At 38.2% G+C, this 25,652-nt stretch overlaps 1 protein-coding gene across 5 annotated transcripts in view; it reads right to left on the reverse strand.

Moving 5' to 3' along the window:
- The window catches only part of PHKA1 (phosphorylase kinase regulatory subunit alpha 1), a 131,352-nt gene that overhangs the window by 73,200 nt on the left and 32,500 nt on the right, over positions 1 to 25,652 (reverse strand). For all 5 annotated transcript variants that reach the window (XM_050776308.1, XM_050776307.1, XM_050776306.1 and 2 more), the window contains 7 exons: positions 20,944 to 21,024; positions 15,806 to 15,904; positions 14,582 to 14,728; positions 5,832 to 5,885; positions 4,366 to 4,488; positions 1,985 to 2,080; positions 1,093 to 1,200 (listed from right to left, as the gene is read on the reverse strand). In XM_050776308.1, coding sequence (XP_050632265.1) covers positions 1,093 to 1,200; positions 1,985 to 2,080; positions 4,366 to 4,488; positions 5,832 to 5,885; positions 14,582 to 14,728; positions 15,806 to 15,904; positions 20,944 to 21,024 — 708 coding nt within the window. The remainder of the gene's footprint in view (positions 1 to 1,092; positions 1,201 to 1,984; positions 2,081 to 4,365; positions 4,489 to 5,831; positions 5,886 to 14,581; positions 14,729 to 15,805; positions 15,905 to 20,943; positions 21,025 to 25,652) is intronic.

Raw genomic sequence — 25,652 nt, forward strand, 5'->3', positions numbered from 1 at the left:
TGAACCTGGGAGGCGGAGGTTGTGGTGAGCCAAGATCGCGCCATTGCGCTCCAGCTTGGGCAACAAGAGTGAAACTTCGTCTCAAAAAATAAAATAAATTAAAATAAATTTTAAAAAAGAAAAAAAAAAGAATACCAATCACTGTGGCATTCTTTTTATCAATGCATTTATTTTATTTTAATTGAATGACAAAGTTACCAGGTAAGGATTATTTAAACAAACCATTCTGCCCACTTTTGCTGGATTCATTTAGTAATGTCGACTAAGAGTAATCAAACAGCCATGGTCACAGACACACAAGAAAAATGAACAAAACAGCTGCAAAAATCAGTGGTTATACATAAACAGGCCAAAGAGTCTATCTCAGATAGGATAGTTAAGTCCCACTCTTGATCCTCTAGGAGCCTGGGTTATATCTTATCAAAATAACATAGAGTGGGGAAGTAGACTTGCCAGATGATATGAAAATCTTCTGAGAAACAGAATGCCTCTGTGCAGGCTCAAAATGTCACAAAGAAGGTGGACACAAAGTCAGAAACTCCCAAATGCCTCATTAAGGGCAATCTCAACAGAATCTGATATAAGGAGCATTTAGAGAGCCCCTTAACAAAAAACAAACAAATGTAAAAACCCAAGCAAACAAAAAAAAGCCACGATGTTCCTAATCACTTATCATGGCACCTAAAAATATCAGTTAATTCAGTTAAGGAATGAAACATTATGTTGCTTGGAAACATTAGCACTTAATCCATTATCAGTAATTAACTAGCTAAGCACAAATGCATCTGTTAGTCACCAGGCAGGGCACTGAGGGGAGTTTTGAAAGGGATAGATCTGGGGCCTGAGCAGCTCCAAATACAGTGCCAAAGTAGGGAGTCCTGGGCAGCATGAGGGACATGGTTGCCAGGGAGCAAGAGCTTTTAGTGAGGGTTGGCTATGCTCCCTACTCTGAAGATCTGGAGGAAAACTATAATTAACGCAAAGTGCAAAAGGCAGAAGACATCCTTCAGATTTAATGAGCTACTTAAAAATCTGATTATTATGGTGACTTAAGGCAGAAATAAGTGGGACAGCCTTGAAGATTCCTCTTACCTCTGCCATCAAGCTTCCTAAAATATATAGAGACTGACCCCACATGTGAGGTAATTTCCCCATGGGGACTCGGTCCACAGTGTGAGGATTCTGATATTCTTCATCGACCTAAAAGAAAAGATGAAGAGGCCAGATGAGGAATAATAGAAGGTTTAAGATACTGGACAATAAAAAGGCAGACTGGATTGTAATTTATACCCTATATAGCTACATATGCAATGCACTGAAAAGTGAAGCACTATTACTATAATCTAGGGCAGTGCTCCTCAACTGTGATGTGCATACAGATAACCTGAGGATCTTGTTAAAATGCAGATTCTGATTGAGTGGGGATGAGGTAGGGCCTGAAATCTATTTCTAACAAGCTCTCAGGTGGTGCTGCTGATGTTGCTGGGAGCTTATTCTACTCATTCTCACCGGAATGGAAGACTATTCTCTCCCATGTCTAATGCTCTTTTGCAGTGGAGAAGAGGAACAATGTTACACCCGACTGGCATTTTGGGGAAATGACAGTCTGAAAACAAGACATATTCATTTTCCAAGCCTGACCTATTAAAACAGTCCTGGATTCCTGGCCTAAAAGCAGAGAATACCAAATCTTGAAAGTCCACGCAGAACATCATCCTAGTTTTTACTAGTGATCTCTACATCATTCTCAAGATTTAGGTTTGGTCTTGTCCTTGTCTCACTGTGCAACAGTACCATCATTGAGACTGTTTCAAAATTTTTATTTTTAAAGGAATAAAATCATACTTATGTTGTCCTATACCTAAAGACAAGCTTTCAGAACAATAAAATAAGATTAAAAATTATTTGACTCAAATGAGGTAGTCTTATCAAGGTACTGCCCCTCTTCTCTATCAGCTATATGTTACGGCACTGTCTGACTCACCCTGTCAGGAGGAACACTGTACAGCTCTGGCAGAAGTGGGACTCCATTTTTGCCCTTGATGAGGACTGCTTCAAGAGCCTCTCTATACTCTTGAACCTGCAGATAAAAGAAAGGCAGGAAAAAAAAGACTTATAGAGAGTCCCTTTGGGGACCCAGGAGAAGACTGTAGCCAAAGAAGGTCACATTGCAAAGAAGCTAATTCACCCAGTAAAATAGAAAGGAAAGGGTATTTACTAAATGCTCGTTATAGGCCAAATATTATGCTAGGAGTTTTGCATACTTTAATGCATTTAACTTTAAAAACTATCCTAGGAACTATGTGTAATTAAGGCCTTTTTACAGGGAAATTGTCTCAAAGAGGTTGTAAATTTGTGGAAGATCAGAGCAAGTACACAGTTGAGTCCAGGGTGTAGCCATGGCAGTCTGCTTCCAAAGGCCTGTCTCGTTCCACTATGTATTTCTTAAGTATAGCTTCTAGATTTGAGGATGTATTGTCTTAAAACTGCATTTTTACCTGCCAAATTAGGTTCTATTATGGTCAAGTTTATGTTCTGTGCTTAACCATTTGCTAAAGCTTAGCAATATATAAAATGTAAAAAAACAAAACAAAAAACAAAAAACCAAAACTGTAATTTATGATGGAAAAAATAATATAGTCAGTTCTGCTATAATACTTTGTAAACAAACTTGTTCCAATGCTTCCCATATATTGGGGGAAAATTTGAGTATAACATGAATTTCATGTTTGGTTATGCACAATTTCATACTGAGAATGTACTCAGCTGAACTGGACCATGTAAGAATACACAAAACACACATGCATACATCTCAGGAGAACAATGAACTGTACCCATTCACATATGTTGTTACTCCTTTCTGTCCAATTTCAGGTAACACTCCTTTCGCCACTACTGAACTTACAAGCTGCAGTCCTCTGATGGCCACCCTGGATATGCAGCCACATGCTTTCCCCTCTCTTCAGTTTTCTACCTCTTTCCTCTCAGCCTTCAAAAAAAATTTTCCCCTCTGTTTTATGCTCTTTTTCTCTGTTTTCTCTCACTCTTTTTAATCCCACTTTTGTTCTCTTCCTCTTGCACATTCTGTAGTGGGCATGAGAGCTAGGTGGGTGAGCTGGTGAGAACTTGCGTACACCCTTGCACAAGCAAACTTTGGGTCTTTTTTAAGGTGAAAGTACCGTAACTATTGTGGTATTTAGGTATTTCTTTACTATTTACCATGTATAAAGCCATGATACTATTATTTTTATTAGGTTCCTATCATTTTGTATGTGTTACATTTTATGTGCTGCACTCCTTACCCCATTTTCTCACAAGCCCTGTAGTTTTTATTTCTTAAATATGCATAGCATGGTGATTTTTAAAGAATGCATATGGTCTGGGTGTGGTGGCTCATGCCTGTAATCCCAGCACTTTGAGAGGCTGAGGCAGGAGGGATAGCTTGAGCCCAGGAGTTTGAGACCAGCCTGGGCAACAAAGCGAGGCCCGTCTCTACAACAAACAAACAAACAAACATAGCTGAATGTGGTGGCAGGTGCCTATAGTCCAAGTGACTCAGGGGGCTGAGATGGGAGGACTGCTTGAGCCCAGGAGATCGAAGCTGCAGTGAGCCATGATCACGCCACTACACTACAGTCTGGGCAACAGAGTGAGAAACCCTGTCTCAAAAACAACAACAACAAAAAGATTGCATATGTATCATTATAGCAGAACTGACTGTACGTTGCATTTACAGTATGTCTTTATCTGTGAAATTCAAAGACTTTTAGGAATATATTCTTTAATGAATGGTGAAAAACTATTTTCATTATGTACAGAGAAACTGAAGAAGTCAATGACAATAGTTGGGCACTAAATGGTCAGGAGTGAAACCAAATTTTTTTTAAAAAGAAGAAAAAGGCCGGGCGCGGTGGCTCAAGCCTGTAATCCCAGCACTTTGGAAGGCTGAGACGGGCGGATCACGAGGTCAGGAGATGGAGACCATCCTGGCTAACATGGTGAAACCCCGTCTCTACTAAAAACTACAAAAAACTAGCCGGCGAGGTGGCGGGCGCCTGTAGTCCCAGCTACTTGGGAGGCTGAGGCAGGAGAATGGCGTGAACCCGGGAGGCGGAGCTCGCTGAGATCGTGCCACTGCACTCCAGCCTGGGCGGCAGAGCGAAACTCTGTCTCAAAAAAAAAAAAAAGAAGAAAAAAATAATCCAGGTCTTTTAACTGTTAGTGCCCTCAGCTAGTAGCCTGTAGGGAACAACTGTCTCTCCTCTATTAGGAAGACTTCCATCTGGACACAGGGTTGGTATACTATTAGCTGTAAGAAGATATAACAAGAACATCCAGCTGAAAACTCTTTCCCTAGCTTATTACCTGTTCTGCATTGCCACTGAAGACCCCATCAAGAATAAAGTATGTCCAGAACAATGGCCATTCACACTCAATGTTTTCAAATAGCTTCAGCTCAGCTGGTTCATAGTACAGACGATTGGGATCCTAGTAAAAACACAATAAAGTCTGTCATCACTCAGAGGTTAGATGTATATCTTTAGTTCAGAGGTATTATAACATGGGCTTTCATTACTGATTGTTTTAGAGGAGTTCAGGAAGGCAGAGCATGTGCATACTCCCTTCCCTTAGCAAGTACTCTATGATGCGACTTCTAACTAGTGGAATTGGGGTAGCAATGATATCACAAGAGGGTGTATGAAGAAATAAGATTGGTTTGCAATAAAGTTGAGTTTGGTTTTATATTTGTTAAGTTTTATGTAGTAGTAGGACATACAAATAGAAATGTTTAGAAGAGCAACTAGAGATGAGGGTTTGGGAATCATCTTCATAGAGGTGATTATGAAGTACAAGTCACAGCTGAGCTTTGTGAAATAGTACTAAATAAAATGAGCAAACTGCTTAAGAATGGAATCTTGGTAAACCCTCAGAGTGGGGCAAGGGAATAACAGAAAGAGAAGAATCAGGATAGTGTAGTGGGAAAATTAAAACAGGAAAAGAATTTCAAGAGAATTTAGGACTAGGTAAAAAGTGAGGTACTATAGAGAAGTCAAGGAGAATAAGGATTCAGAGAAGGCTATTGGATTGGTCATTTAAGAGCTTATGATGATGTTTCAGAACATATAAGTTTAGTACACTAATAGGGGAAGAAGTCAAATTCAAGGCTAAAAAATAAAGTGGAAGAGAGGAAGTAGACCAGAAGAGTTTGAGCTCGATGATTTTTAAAAATCCATAATGTCTCTCAACCATCAAATCTAAGCTTTAAACAATGTTTCCATTACCAGTGAAAGTGATTCATATTGACTGTTCAATCCCTTTAATAATACTGAATTTTTCTCATTTATATTTCCAAGATGAACTTTTGACTCGTTGAATAAAAGAAACTTACCTTTTCAAAATCTAGCACTGTTTAGAACTAACCAACTACAAGAGGTGGAATGTGGGGCCAGAAAGATCTCCTGATGGAAAGATTTTTCCCTTTGTAATTGTTAAATATTTTGGGAGAGACACTTTGAGACCATGCAAATACCATTTCTGCATAAGTTTTCATCCACTGATTTTATCATGTATCAGTAGTTCTTTCTTGAAACTAACCAACACAAGAGGTAGAAGGACTACACCTTCCTCTATTTTACTTAATCCAGAAAGGCCTACAAATTGAGAACTTGGCAGCTAAGCCAAGTTCAACAAATATAGCAAACATCAGTTATTATAATACTACTTAATGATCTCTATAAGTACCATCGGTGAGGTAAATGTTTTCTCTGAATGAGGCTGCAGGTAGAAGTGGCCTTTCTACCTTGGGTTCATTTTGGAGAAAAGAAACCTACCTCTTTAGGAGTTTTATATCCATCTCGCAGAAAGCGACAGCAACCATAACGACCCTGGGAATGCAAAGAAAAAGGATCAGCAGCTTGTACACTGGTACGGCCATGTAATTAATCAGAAATACATCCTTGTAACATCTCTATGTACCACCAACCTATCACCGATAAAGACACAATGCTTAAAACCAAAAAACCTGAAATCAATCCAGCAGCAGAAACAGATTTCAGCAGTGTGATTTCAAGTGAAGGCAAAATGACAGGCTCTTCACTAAAGCAGTGTTCCTAACAGTATCTTCTCTATGGCTATCCACCTAGGGTAAGTCTGTGACAGCCTAATTACTAATCTATGTGGTCCCATTCATAAGACACATACAGCTCATAAGACTCCATAAGCTTTTTTAAAAAACACATATTTTTTAAATTTTGAGACAATTTTAGATTTACAGAAGAGTTGCAAAAACAGTACAGAGAATCCCAGTATTCCTATCAACCACCATTCCGTTATATTCACATCTTATATAACCATAGAAATTTGCCAAAACTGAAAAATTAACCTTGGTGGCTAGGTGTGGTGGCTCATGCCTGTAACCCCAACACTTTTGGAGGCTGAGGCGGGTGGCACCTGAGGTCAGGAGTTTGAGACCAGCCTGGCCAACGTCGTGAAACCCTATCTTTACAAAAAAATTTAAAAATTAGCCAGGCGTGGTGGCACGTGACTGTAGTCCCTGTTATTCAAGAGACTGAGGTGGGAGACTCACTTGAACCTGGAAGGCAGAGGTTGCAGTGAGCCGAGATCGTGCCACTATACTCCAGTCTGGGTGACAGAGTGAGACTTTGTGTCAAAAAAAATTTTTTTTTAATTAACTTTGGCACGATACTATTAACCAAAGCACATAACTTATTTGGATTTCATCAGTTGTCCTTTTTTCTGTTCTAGGACCCAATTCAGGATCCCATATTGCATTCAGTTATCATGTCTCCTTAGTGTCCTCCAATCTATGACACTTCCTCAGTCCTTCCTTGTTTTTAATGACCTTGACACTTTTGAAGAGTGTTCATCAGTTATTTTGTAGAATGTCCCTCGATTTGGTTTTGTTTGATGTTTTCTCATGATCAGATTAAGGTTATGCATATTGGGAAGGATACCACAGAGGTGATGTGCCCTTCTCAGTGCATTGTATGAGAGAGTACATGATGTCAATATATCCTATTACTGGTGATGTTAACCCTGATCACTTGGTTAAAGTGGTGTCTGCTGAATTTCTCCACTGTAATTTTCCATTTGTAACTATTAAATATTTTGGGGGAGATACTGTGAGACTATTTGAATGTCCTCTTTCTGCTTAAGCTTTTGTCTACTGATTTTAGCATTCATCAGTTGATCTCTCCTGAAATAATTATTACTCTAGTGTTTGTCTAATGGTAATTTTGTATTTCCTTTATTCCTTTAGCATTTATTAACTGACATTCTCCTATTAAGGAGATTTGTCTTCTTTCCTATATATTCATTTTTCAGTTATTTATTTAACTGAAATAACTGAAAAATGGACTTATGGATATTTCATTTATTCTCTGGGTTATAATCCAATACTATGATAGTTCTTTTGTTGTTCAATTTTTTTCTGCTTTGGCCATTAGAAGAACTTTTCCGTTGGTTCCTGTGTCCCTTTGACATGTTCCATACTTTTCTGAGTACCACTTTATTTTCTAGAACCGTATGATACTCCAGGCTCCTCCTGTATCCTCCCTGCCCCAGTCAAATCAACCACTTCTCCAAGGAGCCCTGAATCCTTTCATTGAGAATGACATTTAGAAACCAAAATTTGGACACTAGGTGTACTCATTGCCTCTGGGCCCTCTCAGTGGAAAAAGTTAGGAAACACATATAGGAAGACACACATCCCTATATTAAACACACACACACACACACACACACACACACACTTCATACTAACACTACCTTCTCTAATCCGACATCAGAAGGTTCATTCTAGGCTTTTCCCATTCCCTGTGTGTAACAGCGAGAAACCTAGGTCTCGTTATCCACTATATCTACTACATATTTACTTATTTGGTCAACCTTACTGTACAGATAAAGTAGTTTCAGAATTGCCAACCAGTACCCCTTTGAGAAACAAATTTATCAACTAGAGCAGGGGTTGGCAAACTTTTTCATAGAGGACCAGTGAATATTTTAGATTGTGCAGACTATACAGCCTCTGTTGCAATTACTCAGATCTGCCGTTGTACCTTGAAAGCAGCCATGGACAATAAGTAAATACACCATGGTTGTGTTCCAATAAAACTCTATTTATCAAAACAGATGGCCAGCCCACAGGCTGTAACTTGCTAACCCCTGAACTGGAGTACAGTGTGTGTATACAGTTATTTTTGTCTTTAGGTTAGGCTTGCAGTATCTAGTCAAAACACTGTTTTCCAAGACTTAGGTCAGCTCCTTTCCTTTCCATACCCTTTAGTATGGTTACCTGATTCATCTGTAATGTAATTAGACTCATTTTTCAGTCTGAATTCCATCTTTCTTGACACGCCCTGGTTGATTCTTTAAATTTACTTCCTGTGGCATACAATTCCTTGGCTTTTGACAAACATATAGTCAGGTGTCCACCAGCATAAGTCCATAGAGAACCATTCCATCGCCCTCAAAATTCTCTAGTGCTGTATCTCTATAGACAATCTGTCCTCCCAACTTCTGGCAACTACTGATCTGTTTTCCTCCCTATAGTTTTGCCTTTTCTAAAGTGTCACGTAAATGGAATCAGGCAGTATGTAGTCTTTGGGGTTTGTCTTTTTTTCTCGTAGTAAAATGCATTTAAGAATCAACATAAGTGAAAATGCAGATGGCCAAAGTGATGAGAACAAGGAGGACTATACAATCCCAGATGAGTATAGAATTGGACCATATCAGCCCAATGTTCCTGTTGGTATAGACTATGTGAACCTAAAACAGGGTTTTACCGTAAGCTGTGTTCACTCTTTTATGCAAATGAAGAAGTTGCAAAGAATACTCATTGCAGCAGCCTTCCTCATTATGAGAAATTAAATAAATTTCTGAATAAATTGGCAGAAGAATGCAGACAGAAGAGGAAATTTAAGATGTGCAAGAAGATTTAAGGATTTCAAAGAAAATAATGGTTCTTTGTGTTTAATGTTAACCTTTTTAAAATACAATACTGACAGAAGAAAACTACTGTACTCTTTTGTTTTGGTGGAGAAATAATGACTGTCATGTGTTAAGTGTTACAGCAAAAAAATACATACGATTAATGAATAGTTTTTCTTTTGTAGAAGTAATTTGTAGAGATTGACTTCGTAAGCTACTTAAGACAACTTGCACCACTAAGAAAAAAATGTAGAACCATTTGGGAAAATGAAATTTAGTAGTTCCAAGCTGCAAAGAAATGTCAATATTTGATTCCATTTAATAAAGAACAAAACCAATAGTATTTTTATTACTTTCATCAGAAACATTCCATGTTTTAACCTGAGCCTTGCAAACTTTTCATTTGGAGTTTGACCTTTTTTTGGTTGCATTTCATTTTTGGAGAACTTCATTAAAATGAGATTGGCAATTCAAATGCAGGTGCAGTTTTCTGTTAATGTCATGCTGTCATGCTGTTGTTTAGGTAATAAGAAATATTAAGTAATTGGCTTTAGATTTTGTAATTTTTTCCCTGAGTACCTGCTAGATTTCATATTCTAGTAGTCAATATATTTTCGGTGAAATGTAAAAATATTCCTATTCTCTTTGACCAGTACTAATTTTTGAGATCTTATTGCTTGTCACTTGAATCCCGTAATTGTCGTACATCTCTGGTGTAAGCAACATTTGATTTCTGAAGTGTGTAGATCACCTCTTCATATTTTCAAGATGTAAATTTACATTTCTGCATCTTAAAAACAGTTTGGCCATAATCCTAGATGCACGCTTCTAATTTATGTACCTTGCACATGTGACTTTTGTGAACAGAAATTTGCATGTATTATCTGTGTTTACTTGTAACTTTCTGGTTATATACTGCTTATATCTGTGGATTCAAGTTACTGAAGTGAATACCAATAAAAAAAAGTCCTAGGCCATGTTCATTAGTTATACATGTTTGGAATGTACTGACAAAAAAAAAAAAAAAAAGAATCAACATAGAGCACGAGGGCCGACTAGAGGTGCCTGATGCCTGTCTTCCCCATAAAAAAGGACCAAAACAACTAATAGACAACTAAAATTCAAGTGGAGTGTCTGAGGGAGAGCACTGTGGTACAGCAAGTGACTGGCAAGAACCCTGTGAAGTGGAAAAGCTCAGGATGGCAGCATAGAGAGGGGAGCGAGGCATCCTGGCTCTGCTGCCCCATCTCCCCTATTAGGATTGGCTCAGAGACAGGAGGGACTTCCCCTTGCAGAGAAAAGGTAAGCAAAAGGCTCCCACCATCTGTCATTGCCAGCCCAGACACCTGCAGTCCTTACTATAGGAGAATCCTACCGTCCTCCCAAGTTCTGAGCCCAGTTTGGGGAGCTGCCTAGAATTCACACAGCTGCATTACTCCAGAGTGCAAGTACATGTTGTGCACTTCCTATTTCTCATGACCAAAGCTGCAGCAGCACAGTGCCATCTTGAAACTGGAGCTACTGCAGTAATGCAGTAGTTGGCCCCCCTACTCTGGGGGCCAGTAGCCATTGTGCCTCTCCAACCTTGACTCCTTGCCATCATTTCACCAACCCCACACAGGTGGCTGCAGTGCCATGACCTCAGCTGCTTGAAGCCTGGCCCCAGGAATGGCCATGACTCTGGTCCTGCACAGTAGAAAGCCAACCCTGGAACAGACGAAACAAACAGCCTGACGGACCCATGTCCCTGATCAGAGAAACAGCCCAGTGGCCCCACCCCTGGCAAGCCAGTTCCCAATCCCACATCCCCAAGGAACTCAGCAGCCCTGCCCCTGGTGGGCAAACCAGTACCTGAACCACCTGACCTGCCATGTACCTATGACCTTGGCTAGAAAAAGAGCCTGGCAGCCCTGTCTCCTCATGCATGTGTACACCCCAGGCCTGGGAATCAGTCTGTTCAGGAGCCCATCCCCCAGCAAAACTACCCACTACACTCATAAACTCCTGCAGCCTAGGCCATCGAGGTACTCACAAACATCAATTATGTGGATTACAGCTCAAGAAACTGCAGAGACTATAATAACTGTGTCCACCTAGAACCAAAGCCAGTGTACCCTACCCAAACCAACAACTTAGGACCCATCTCCAGAAAAAAATCTTTCCCTGTCAAAGCTGCTCCATAAATTCGAAGAGGTACCTGCTCCACCAGATGTGCATATATCAATGCAGGGACACAAGAAACATGAAAAGGCAAGAAACATGATACCTCCAAAGGGACATAATAATTATCTAGTAACAGATCTCAAAGAAAAGGAAATTTATGAAATGCTATAAAAGAAACTCAAAATTATGATCTTAAGGAAACCCAGCAAGACATAAAAGGATAAAGATAGATAATCAGGAAAACAATTCATGATCTGATGAGAAGTTCAACAGAGATATTATTTAAAAAACAAATTTTAATGCAGAAGAATTCAATTAATGAAATAAAAAACACAATCGAGAGCTTCAACAGATGAGATCAAGCAGAAGAATTTCTGAACTTGGAGGCATATCTTTTGAAATAAACCAGGCATACAGAAAAAAAACCAAGAATGAAACAAGCCTATAGTACTTGCAGAACACCATAAAGCAAATACATAATCACATTATGGAAGTTTTAGAAAGACAAGAGATGAGAAAATGTGCAGAAAACCTATTTGATGAAATAATAGCTGAAAAATTCCCAATTCTTGGGAAAAATATGGATATCCAGATCCAGGAAACTCAAAGGTTCCCAAATAGATTCAAACCAAAAAATGTTCTCTTAAAGGTACATTATAGTCAAAATGTCAAAAGTCAAAGATGAAGAGAAAATTTTAAAAACAGCAAGAGAAAAGCATAAGGTTACGTATAAGGGAAGCTTCATTAGACTAACAACAGATTTCTCAGTAGTAATCTCACAGGCTGGAAGAGAATGAGATGACATATTCTAAGTGCTGGGAAAAAAAAAAAAAACCTGTCAGGCAAGAACACTATACCCAGAATTAGATAAACCTTACGAGAAATGCCTAAGGGAGTCCTACAACTGGAAGTGAAAGTATCATAACTATCATCATGAAAACATGCAAAAGTATAAAACTCACTAGTACAGCACATATAGAAAGGAGAAAGAGAAAGAGAAAGGAATCAAGCCTTACACTACAGAAAATCGCCAAACTGTAAAGATAAACAATAAGAGAGGAAGAAAGGAACAAAGGATATACAAAACAACCAGAAAACAATTAACAAAATAACAGGAGAAAGTCCTCATTTATCAATAATAACCTTGAATGTAAATAGATTAAATTTCTCAATTTAGACGTAGATTGGCTGAATGGATAAGAAAAACAAGACTCATATGATGCCTACAAGAAAGTCACTTCACCTGTAAAGACACACACAGACTAAATTGGAAGGAATGGAAAAAGATGTTCCACGCAAATACAAACCAAAATCAAGCAGGAGTAGCTATACTTATATCAGATAAAATAGGTTTTAAGTTAAAAACAGTAAAAAGAGACAAAGAATGTCATTATATAATAATAAAACGATCAATTCAGCAAGAGGTTATAATAATTGTAAATATATATGCACCTAACATTGGAGCATCCAGATATATGAACCAAATATTATTAGATCTAAAAGGAGAGTTAGACTCCAGTACAATAATAGTAGGAGACTTCAACATTCTACTCTTAGCATTAGATAGATCATTTATACAGAAAATCAACAAAGAAATACTAGATTTAAACTGCATTATAGACCAAATGGACCTAACAGACATTTACAGAGCATTTCATCCAACAGGTACAGAAAACACATCAGCACATGGAACATTCCCCAGGACTGATCATATATTAGGCGATAAAACATGTCTCAACAAACTTTTAAAAATTGAAATCATTATCAATTTTCTTTTCTGACTGCAATGAAAACTAAAAATCAATAACAAGAGAAACTTTTGAAACTGTACAGATACATAGAAATTAAACAACATGCTCCTCAATGAAGAAATTAAGAAAAAAACTTTAAAATTTCTTAAAATAAACAAAAATGGAAACATAACATCCCAAAACCTATGGGATACAGCAAAAGCAGTACTAAGAAGGAAGTTTATGGCAATAAATGCCTACATCAAAATAGTAGAAAGATTTGACATAAGGCCGGGCGCGGTGGCTCAAGCCTGTAATCCCAGCACTTTGGGAGGCCGAGATGGGCGGATCACGAGGTCAGGAGATCGATACCATCCTCTCTAACACGGTGAAACCCCGTCTCTACTAAAAAATACAAAAAACTAGCCGGGCGAGGTGGTGGGCGCCTGTAGTCCCAGCTACTCAGGAGGCTGAGGCAGGAGAGTGGCGTAAACCTGGGAGGCGTAGCTTGCAGTGAGCCGAGATCGTGCCACTGCACTCCAGCCTGGGCGACAGCGAGACTCCGTCTCAAAAAAAAAAAAAAAAAAAAAAAGATTTGACATAAACAACCTAATGATGCACCTCAAGGAATTAGAAAAGAACAAACAGAACCCCAAATTAATAGAAGGAAAGAAATAACAAAGACCAAAACAGAAACAAGTGAAATCAAGGCCAAAAAATACAAAAGATCAACAAAATGAAAAGTCTTTTAAATAAACAAAATTGGCAAACCATTAGCCAGACTAAGAATAAAAGACCCAAGTAAATAAAATCAGAAATAAAAAAGAGACATTATAACCGATACCACATAAGTATGTGCCAAGAAATTGGAAGCCCTAGAGAAAACAGGTACATTTCTGGACACATACACCCAAACAAGATTGAACCAAGAAGAAACAGAAAACCTGAAAAGACGAATAACAAGTAATGGGATTGAATCAGTAATAAAATGTACTCCAATGAAGAAAAGTCCAGGAATGGATGGCTTTATTGCTGAGTTCTACCAAACTTTTAAAGAGCTAAAACCAAACTACTCCAATAAATTGAAGGGGAGGGACTTCTTCCAAACTCACTACAAGGCCAGCAGTACCCTGAAATCAAAACTGACGAGGACACAACAAGAACAGAAAACCCATGGGCCAATATCCCTGATGAACACAGATGCAAAAATCCTCAACAAAATATTATCAAAACAAATCCGATAGCATATCGAAAAGATTATACACCATGATTAAATCTGATCAAGTTGGTACCTTGTATTTTTTTTATTGTTGAGCAGTATTCTACTGCATGCATGTAGTGTAATTTGTTTATCCCTTCCTCTGTTGAAGGTTTTTTCCAGTTTTTGGCAATTATGAATAAAGCTGCTGTAAACATTTGTGTGCAGATTTTTTCGTGAGCGTAACTTTTCATTTCTGTAGGGTAGATTTCTAGGATGACATAGTTGGGTTATAGGGAGAGTATATGACTAAATTTATAAGAAACTGCCAAACTGTTTTCTAAAGTGGGTGTGCCACCCTGCATTACTACCAGCAATGGCTGTAGAAGCTTTAACACTTTTAAAAGAAACTGTAAAGACAACTCAGAAAACTTAAAGGTTTCTTGAAATCACAGTCACAGGTCATACTTAAGGCCCTCAAAGGCACAATTTACCCTTAAAGTCACAGCCTTAAATAAAACAAAGGCACATATGGACATACCTGAAGCTTGGTGATGATTTCCTGTTTCGTGAGCTCCACCAACTGGCTATCCTCTACTGCAAAGGCAGGGAAAGAAACCACTGAGAGTAGACTAGCATCAACCTCTTTTGATGTTGAAGCACGGGGCAGTAGTGAATTCAGGATAGACTAAGAGAAAAGTAGTTAAGTTTATATAAAAGGATGTATTTCTTCTCCCTTTACCCCAATATCTTATCAACACACATGATATCACTTTTGAATATGTTTGACAGAATAGAACAGAATATTCTTTATCTATTTTAAGTAGGTTATTAAATACCTTGGCATTATAAAACTAATAGCTTTAGTTTCAAAAGATTTATGTAGAAGAGGACCATTCACAAGAAAATCTAGACATTACTCAATAGTTAGAACTTAGAAAACCAGCAATTTCTGTAAATCACCCCTTGTCTTAATTCTGCTCTCAATACTTCCCTATCCTGATTCTTAACCAGTTACTCATGGATAAGGAATATTCTAACATTATTATACCACCCACAGTGCTGTTGCTCCATTAGCAACTACTTAAGAATAAAGTCAAGAGAAAACATAGCTGCTGAGAAGCAGGATAGGGAAGGCTCAGCTCCTCTACTTCTGACATATTTTTTTTCTCTGGGAAATTTTATGTTTTTAAAATTGGAGATGAGTTTATATTCAATAGGACCCTATGGTATCTAATCAGGGTTTAAAGAAAAGGAGAAAATTCTTCATGCCAATGAGAAAAGCCTTAATCTTTCCATATGGAGAGTAATCCTAAACAAAATTGAAAATACATATTTGCCACTTAAAGTCTAATCTCCAAATATCTAAGCTTAGAGCCAACCAGGGACAAGAGAATGTTTCAGAAACACTAACAAGAATACTAAAAATCTATCATCTCTTGTTTTCTTTATATATTTAGAAAAGGAGATACTCAGAAAGAGAGACCATATCCTTTTGATATGACAGTGGTGGATAATTTCATATAGTATGGTGGGATCCCTTTATAACCTTGGGCTACAGAACAGGATTATGATCTATTTTATAGCCCATGCTATATTAGGCTTATCTTGGTACAGTACGCTTGCTAAAGATATTTTTGGTATATGGTAATTAATCAGATGATACACTCTCTCTCATTCAGCTATCCTTAATCTAAAGCTCATGCTTAAATCTGAATCTGGGCAAGAATAAAATTTGCTATTTCCATTTTCCATAATCTCTTACCTGGCAGTGTTGTACTTCATCAGCCAGGACATGGATAACGGATTGAGGCCCACCTTTTACACCAAACAGATCCAGTTCATCTAATGCTTCCAGGGCTGCCTGTGAGGAACAAGAAAGGAAAGGACAAGTTTAGCATTAGAAAGATATATATTTCTTCTCCCTATACCCCAGTATCTTATCAACCTACATGATATCACTTTTGAATATGTCTGACAGAATTTATAATAAAATAACATTATTTATTCCCAGGGCATTCTGAGTTTTTCTTTGTCTCCCATATTGTCTCAGAAAAAGGTAAGGAGTTTGTAGCACTATCAGGTTAAGCATCATACGTTAAGTAACATCATTGTACTCCTTCCTTCTATGAGTTCAACTTCTTTAGATTCCACATATAAATGAGATATTATGTTTTTTAAAATAGAATTTATTTGTTAATTTCTTACTTTTCTAAATATATTTTTTGATCATAAAAGTAAAACACACTCCTTACAAAATATTTTGAAAACATAGTAAAGTACAGAGAGGGCAAGAAAATCACCCAAAACAACCACTTTTAACATTTTTGACATGTTTTTTATTAGTTTTTTCTGTCTATTTGTGTACAGTTGAGATCACATCTGGTATCCTACTTTTTACAGTTGATAATATAGGATAAGTATTTTTCCACGTTACAAAAACTATTTTGGAATACTATTATCTCATATGGCTATAATAAAGTATATTTTAGCCATTTACCAATTGTTGGAAATTTAGGTCGCCTTTAATTTTGTGCTATTAGAAATAGAACTTTGATAAACATCTCTTGCTAAATTATAAATTCCTTGAGGTCAGGGATTATGTCTTCGCTAATATCTAGCACACAGTATGGCATATGGTAGGCTCGCAATAATGGCTGTCAAGCTAATAAAATAGCTCTTTGTACTCATTTTGAATTATTTTGTAAGCATCAATTCCCTGAAGTAGAATCATTGGGTAAAAGAGTATGAATAATTTTTAAGGCATAATGCTAAATTGCTTTTCTTGCAAGTTGTACCAACATAGCTATCACTAGCAGTATATGACAATACCTTCCTTAATGCAAACAATGTATTATCTTAAATTTTTTTCCTAATGTTATAAAAAATGGTATATCTGTTGCATTCACATGCATTAAATTGCTAACAAGATTGAATATTATTTCTAGTATTTATTAGTTATCTGTAATTCCTCAATTAAGGGGCAGACTTGACCTAGTCTTGGGGGTAGAAGGCAGTTTTGAAAGTCTTCCCTGAAGAAATGACACCTAAACTGAGACCTATAGGGTAAGTAGAAGTTGGCCAGGCACAAAATACTCATTAATTACTGCCTTACTATTCTACTCCTTGCCCCCGCCAAAGTCATGTCCTTTTCACATATAACTACATTCATTCTAACCCCCATAGCCTCAAAGTCTTAACTCATTCCAGCACCAAGGATAAGACTCAAAAGTCCAAAATCTCATCTGTGAGTCTGAAATCAAAACAATTTATCAACTTTCAAGATACAATGGTGGTACAGGAATTAAGACAGACAGAGATATTCTCATTCCAAAAGACAGGAATAGCTAAAAAGAAAGGAATAACAGGCTTAAAGCAAGTCTTAAACCCAGCATAGCAGACATTAAATCTGAAAGTTGAAGAATAATCTCTTTTGACTCTATGCTCGGGTTGGGATTGGGTCTCTAAGGCCTCAGGCAGCCCTGCCCCTATGGCTTTGATGGGTGCAGTACAGGTGGCTGCTTCTGTGGGTTGAAGTCTGGTGCCTGAAGCTTTCCCAGGCAGGCCTTGCACGCTGCCAGTGACTCTACAGTTCTGGCATTCCAGTGGTGGTCCTGCCCTAGTGGGAACTCTCTGTGGAAGCTGCAACCCCATGTTTCTGCTTCAGTGTTGCTCTAGCGGGGGGTCTCTGTGATGGTTCCACCCCTGTGACAAGTCTCTGCCTGGGCCCAGAAGCTGTTTTATATATCCTTTGAGATCCAGGTGGAAGCTGCTATGCTTCTGCAGCTCTTGCATTCTGTGGACCTGCAGAATTAACACCACATGGATACCTTCAAGGTTTATCACTTGGACCTTTTGGAGTAGTGGCATGAGCTGAGTAAACACTGAAGCAGGGGTGCCGGGAGTAGAGTCCCAAGGCAGTCCTGGGCATAAAGAACACCATAAAGAACACCCCAGGCCTGTCCCCTGAAACTATTCTGCCCTCCTAGGCCTTTGGGCCTGTGATGGAAAAGGCAGCATCTAAGGTCTCTGAAATGCCTTGGGGTCTTTCTTCCACTGTCTTGAGGAATAGCACCCGGCTCCCCTTCATCATGCTGATAAGTCCAAGGTCAAGGGGCCCTGTCTGGTGAGGGCCTCTGACTGGTAGAAACTCTGCAGAGTCCCGAGGTGAAATGGGATATCACATGATGAGGGGGCCTGAGTGTGCTAGCTCAAGTGTCTCTTCCTTTTCTTATAAAGCAACCAGTCCCATTCCGATGATAACTCACTAATCCATTAATCCATGAGTGGATTAATGCATTCATGAGGGAACAGCCCTCATGATCCAGTCACAGCTTAAAGGCTCCACCTCTCAATACTGGTGCATTGGTAATTAAGTTTCAATATGAATTTTGGTGAGGGGGGACCACAAACATTCAAGTCATAGCAATTACAAAGGGAAAACAGAAAATTTACAGTGGAGAAACCTGGTAGATACCACCTTAATGAATTCATAAAAGATAACATCAACAGTAATGGGACAAATTCACATCATGTGCTTCCTGATAATAAACTAAGAACACAGCATCACGTCTGTGGTATTCTTGCCAAAAGCACATAATCTGAATCTAATCGTGAGGAAATATCACACAAAATCAAATCGAGGATCATTCTGTAAAATAACTGGCCTATACTCTTAAAAAATGCTAAGGTCATGAAAGACAAGTAAGGACTCCAGACTGAAGAAGCCTAAAGAGACATTACGATTAAATGTAATATGTTATCTTAGACTGGATCCCGGATCAAAAGGATTTTTTTTGCCATAAATCACATTATTGGGACAACTAAATAAATGTGAATGGGTTATGTCAATTAGGTGGCAGTATAATGCCAGTGTTCATTTCCTGATTTTGATGCTTGTATCATGGTTATAAAAGAGTTCTTGAGGAAATTCACACTGAAATATTTAGGAGTAATGGGGCTCATGTCTGCAATGTACTCTCTACTGGTTCAGAAAAAAATAATTGTGTGTGTGTGTGTGTGTTTTGTTTAATCAGAGAAAAAGATAAAGCAAATATTAACAAGTAGGGAACTTGAGTGAAGGATACTATATAGGAATTCTTTGTACAATTATTATAACTTTCCTCTAAGTCAGAAATGATTACAAAATAAAAAGTAAAAAAGTTTAAGTGGAAAAAACTTTAAATCAAATATACAAAAATACTGATAATATCCAGGTATTGAGAAAAATGGCAAAAAAGCTCTATATGTAAACTTGTAATAATAAGTACCAGTGCAAAAAGAAACAGGTTGTAATAACATGTTCTCAATGTTTGTTTCCAAAGGTATTTCTCTGTCAAACACTTTTATTCACTGAAAGAAACAGCTTATGATAAAAAAAAAAAGAAAAGAAAAATGACATCTATGGTATATAATGACATATATCCATCATATGAGGGTGGGGAAATGTAAACTAGTGGAAATATTTTTGAAGGGCAATTTAAAAGTATACATCCCTTAACTTAAGGGTTCCACTTTTAGGAATTTTTCCTATAAAAATATTTGTGTAAATTTACCTGGATGTATGTACAAGGATCTTCACTAAAGCATTATCTGGAATATTAAAAAATAAAGACAATTCTGTCAATGGAGCAATTATTGAATACTGTATAGCAGCTGAAAAGAATGAACTAAATTTGTCTGTCTGAAATGACATGGAAGGATGTTTGGTTATGTTGTTCAGTGCACTATGAGATTGTTAGGCCAGGCGCGGTGGCTCATGCCTGTAATTCCAGCACTTTGGGATGCCGAGGCAGATGGATCACCTGAGGTCAGGAGTTCGAGACCAGCCTGGTCAACATAACAAAAGCCTGTCTCTACTAAAAATAAAAATAAAAAAATTAGCTGGGCATGGTGGCCTGTAGTCCCAGCTACTCGGGAGACTGAGGCAGGAGAATCTCTTGAACCCAGAAGGTGGAGGTTGCAGTGAGCCGAGATCGTGCCACTGCACTCCAGCCTGGGCAACAAGGCGAGACTCCGTCTCAAAATAAATAAATACATACATACATACATATACACATAAATAAAATAAAACAAAAATAGAATGAAATTCTATTATGACTCCCCTTGTCCTCTTTGTTCTATGTAATATTTTTTACTTTGAATTCTACTTCACTTGACATTCACATAGTCACCCTAGCTCTTTTTCATGTTTGTCAGACTGTATTTTGCTCATCCTTCTGTTTTTAACATTTCTGTATCATTTTGTTATATTAGAGCTCTTATAGACAGCATATATTGGATTTTCTTTTAGTTTTTAAAATCAATCTATGTCTTTGCATATTAGTAAGAGAGACTAAATCATGCATATTTCTCATAATGGATATGTTTGATCCTATTCCTGCTATCTTATTGTATGTCTTCTTGCTGTTTCCAGAGAAGACAAGAGTGGGTAGGATGAAAAAGTAGAGCCAAGTTGAACAGTAATGCTGTTGCTGCTAATGATGATGATGATGATGATGATGATGATGATTTGGGGGATGGAGGAAAATAAAGAGGACAGAGGATTGAGAGATGATTCCTTGATATAAAGCTTGGCCAACTGGTAAATGGAAGGAATAAAAGCCTTCTTTTGCTTGTTTTTGTAATGGTAGAGATGATAAGTTTAGTTTAAGTCCTTTCACGACCTTATGGGATATAATGTAAGTAAACACATGCCACAAAAGCAGTTGGATATCAAATCTGCAGCTTATGAAAGTTTTCATCTACATATCCACGGTTCTACAGGAGAATCTGAATGTTGCCTGTGGTTTAAAATAATAATTAATTTGATTATGGTCCACACTCACATTAAGTTTTATCTGTGACAAAGGGACACCAGACTTCCTTATCCCATGCGCAGTATAAACAAGAAAGGAAAATTACCTTTGCCATTCCAACTGAACTGGCATTCAACTCTGAGATCCCTTGGTTGGTCTTGTCTCCACGTTCCCATATCCCGAAGTCCTGGCATAAAATAACCAATATACAATTAGCAAGTCATAACTACTAAATACTTCCTAGATGCAGGAAGTGTTTGCCCTTGAACATAAGACACTAGGAGTAACTAATTTTATATATATATACATACACATACACACACATACACACACATACCCACAATGCTTATTAAGGAGATGCTAATGAGTTGGGTGGCCCCTGCAGCTACTTTGCCAATAGCTTTAAATTCTACTGGAGCCTCCAAGCTGTTGGAAGACTCCTCAACAGTTAATCAGGAGGGCTAAGAACTATAACTCAGTCTATCTGGAGAGGTGCTTCTCAAAATTTTTCATTAAAGCAAATACCCAGTAGATCTGGAAGATGGAGCCTAAAGAGCAGCCTAATATTTTATTGTAAATGTTCATTCTAACTTTACTCTCTATTGGTACTGACAATGTACCATGCACTTATTTATGCATTTTACATTACCTTCCTTAATCCTTACATTTTATAGATGATGAAACTGATGATGCAAAGAGAAGTTAAGTGACTCACTCAAAGTCACACAGCTAATAAGTGACAGAGCCAGGATTACAGTCCAAGGAATCTCACTCCAAAGCCTACCCTCTTAGCCAGAGCTCTATAAATCCCCTCAATCATACAGCTTTTAAAATTACTTTTAAAACTTTTTATTTTGGAATAACTTTAGACTTATACAAAAGTTGCAAAAACACTACAAAGAGTTCCCATATGCCTTTCACTTAGCTTCCCCTAATGTTAACATCTAACATAACCACAGTGCAATAGTTAAAGCTAAGAAATTAACATCAGCACAATACTATTAACCAAACTATGGACTGTATTTGGATTTTACCACTTTTTCCCCACCAATGGCCTTTTTACATTCCAGGGTCCAAACCGGAATTTCATGCTGCATTTGTCATGTTTCTTTAAGTCTCTTCTACTCAGTGACAGTTCCTCAAGTCTTGTCTTTTGTGACCTTGACACTCTTTGAAGATTAGTGATCAGGTATTTAGTAGATTTCCCTCAATTTGGGTTTGCTTAATGTTTTCTCATGATTAGACTGAGATTATGCATTTTAGGCAAGAATATGTATTACAGACATTATGCTGTGTCCTTCTCAGTGCATCATAGCAGGGATGTACAATGCTGAAACATCTTATTACTGGTGATATTAACCCTTATCACTTGGTTAATGTGATGTCTGCTGGGTTTCTCAATTCTACTGTTACTATTTTTTCCTTTGTAATTAAGAAATATCTTGAGAGAGATACTTTAGGAGCATGCAAATATCTTGTTTCTCTCAAACATTAACCCACTAATTCAGCATCCACTGATGGATCTTGCCAGAAACAATTATTACAGTGGTGTTTTAATGGTGATTTTCTAGTTCTCTTCATTACTCCTACAGCCATTAGTTGCAACTCTTCTCTAAGGAAGAGCTGTCCTTTCTCTCCCATTTATTTATTTATTTATTTATTTATTTATTTATTCATTCAGTTATTTATATTGCTATGAACTTACAGATATTTAGGTTTTTCTCTGGCTTATAATAAAACACTATCACTATTTATTTTGTTGTTCAAACTGCTCCAGCTTTGGCTTTGGGTGCTCTTTCAGGTTGGCTCCTGTGACCTTTTGACATGCCTGTTCCTTTTTGAGCATGGCTGAACATGGTAGGTCCTGCCTGAAATCCCAGCAATTTAGGAGGCTGAGGTGGGAGGATCACTTGAGCCCAGGAGTTTGAGACCAACCTGGGCAACACAGTGAGACCCTGTTTCTACAATTTTTTTAAATTAGCCAGGCATGATGGTGCTTGTCTATAGTTCCAACTACTAGGGAGGATGAAGTGGCAAGATAGCTTGAGTCCAGGAGGTTGAAGCTGAAGTAAGCCATGATTGCACCACTGCATTCTAGCCTGGGCATCAAAGAGAGGCCCTGTCTCAAAACAAAACAAAACACTCCCTTTTTGAACATTTTTTCACTTTTTGCAACTGTAAGATGCTCCAATCTTATCTCGTATTTTCCCCACCATAGCCCTGGAATCAACCACTTCCATAAGAAGCCCTGGTTTATTTGATCAGAAAATGATAGTCAGAATCCAAGACCTGGGCACTGGGTACGCTCATTATCACTGAGGTGTCATTGCTTCTAGGCCCTCTTATGAAATGGAACTTGCAAACAGACATGTGCTCACGTGTATGTGCATGCACACACACACACACCCTCCCACCACATCTATATCTCTGTATCTACCTTTAATTACTTTTCATGCCAAATCTCTGAGTTAAAGTGAAGTTTCAGGAAGGTAAGCCATGATGGTTGGCCTTACCTGTCCCCCAATCCAGCTCCATTCTAGTTTGTGCAGCAAAGGTTAGAGTATGAGAATACAGAAATATCAATAATTCTACTGTTATAATCATTGGATATAATGGAGAGGCCAAAGAACCCTAACTTCTGCACTGAACCACAGCAGGCCTGTGGTGTCAAAAGCAAAGCCATCAGTCAACAAATAATGTCTGTTTGCATAAAATTATCTATGTTAGGTTGGTGCTTCCGGTGAATATGAAGTAACAGGTTCCAGATTTACCTTCCCACCTGCAACAACTAAAAAACTATTTATGGGCCGGGCGCGGTGGCTCAAGCCTGTAATCCCAGCACTTTGGGAGGCCGAGATGGGCGGATCACGAGGTCAGGAGATCGAGACCATCCTGGCTAACACGGTGAAACCCCGTCTCTACTAAGAAATACAAAAAAATAGCCGGGCGAGGTGGCGGGCGCCTGTAGTCCCAGCTACTCGGGAGGCTGAGGCCGGAGAATGGCGTGAACCCGGGAGGCGGAGCTTGCAGTGAGCTGAGATCCGGCCACTGCACTCCAGCCTGGGCTACAGAGCGAGACTCCGTCTCAAAAAAAAAAAAAAAAAAACTATTTATGACATAATGGTTTTCAATACAATGAACATCACACAATGAAGGACAGTGATTTCTGAGAAAGTGCAGCAAATAGGATGAGTCCTATGACTGTCCCAGCCTACTGTTGTAAGAGTTTCCAAGCCACTATACAGGGAGGAAAAAACTAAACAGAGCCTGGCAGACTCCCTGAGTTGAAGAAATGGAGCTAAGAGTACAGATACACCAAGGTAACCATAATTTGCAGGACAGATTAACAGAGAAGAGAAAGCTACACAGAAAACCACAGAAATCTGCAGAGGGCCCGCCTCAAATATTCAGCAGAATAATGAAGAATGCATGTAAGTGAGAAAACTACTTGAGGCTAGGGAAAGAATCACCCAAAGAATTAAAGGGAAAAAATACCTAGTGCTCACACAGGACAAGAAATAGTGCCTGTTCTAACTAACCAGACTAGAAAACTTCATAATTCAGGGGACATAGGGTAGAGTATTCAGAAGTGTCTTACCTATGTAGTGGGGGAATAACTAGCTCCAGACTAGACATGACTCTGGTCCCATGTAACACATTTTAAAAGTAATAATGGATTAAACTGTTTTCAACTAAATTAACTAGGTCCCTGAACAAAACTCGGGAATATTTACAGGAATACAACAATATCTAGGATGCAACAAGGTAAGATTCATGATGTCTTTCATCCAATAAAAAATTACTAGGCATGCAAAGAAGCAGGAAAATATAGCCCATAATGAGACAAACCAATCAACTGAAACCAACCTGGAACTAACGCAGATGTTAGAATACTCAGATAAGGACATTAAAGCATGTATTATAACTATATTCCATACATTCAGAAAGCTTAGTAGATACATGGAATATAGAAAAATAGACTCAAATTCAACTTTTAGCGATAAAACTATATCTGAGCTGAAAAATACACTGAGTGGGATTGGTGACAAATTAGACATTGTAAATAAAAAGACTCGTGAAATCGAAGGTATAGTAATAGAAGCCATCCAAAATGAAACACAGAGGGAAAAAAGAATTAAAAAACTAAACAGTACATCTGTGAGCTGTGGGACAACATCACACAGCCGAATACACACGTTATTAAATACCCAAAGGAAGCGGGGGAACATAAAAACAGTATGAAGAAATAATTGCTGAAAACTTTTGATGAAAACTATATATGCACAGATCCATGGAGCTAAATGGACCCTAAACAGAAGAAATGTGAAGAAAATAACACCAAGAGATATCATGATCAAAGTATTTAAAATCAATAATAAAAGAAACTTTTCTTTTTTTTTTTTTTTTTGAGACGGAGTTTCACTCTTGTTGCCCAGGCTGGAGTGATCTCGGCTCACCACAACCTCTGCCTCCTGGGTTCAAGCGATTCTCCTGCCTCGGCCTCCCAAGTACCTGGGATTACAGGCATGCGCCACCACGCCCAGCTAATTTTGTACTTTTAGTAGAGACAAGGTTTCTCCATGTTGGTCAGGCTGGTCTCAAACTCCCGACCTCAGGTGATCTGCCCACCTCGGCCTCCCAAAGTGCTGGAATTATAGGCATGAGCCACCGTGCCCAGACATAAAAGAAATTTTTAAAAGCAGACAGTGGGAAAAGGCACATTCATGTAGAGGAACAAAGATAAGGTTGACAACAAATTTGTCATTAGAAGCAATACAGGCAAGAAGACAGTGGAATAGTATTTTTAAAGTACTG

This window comes from Macaca thibetana, chromosome X (assembly GCF_024542745.1).
Source record: "Macaca thibetana thibetana isolate TM-01 chromosome X, ASM2454274v1, whole genome shotgun sequence".
NCBI classification, from domain to species: domain Eukaryota; kingdom Metazoa; phylum Chordata; class Mammalia; order Primates; family Cercopithecidae; genus Macaca; species Macaca thibetana.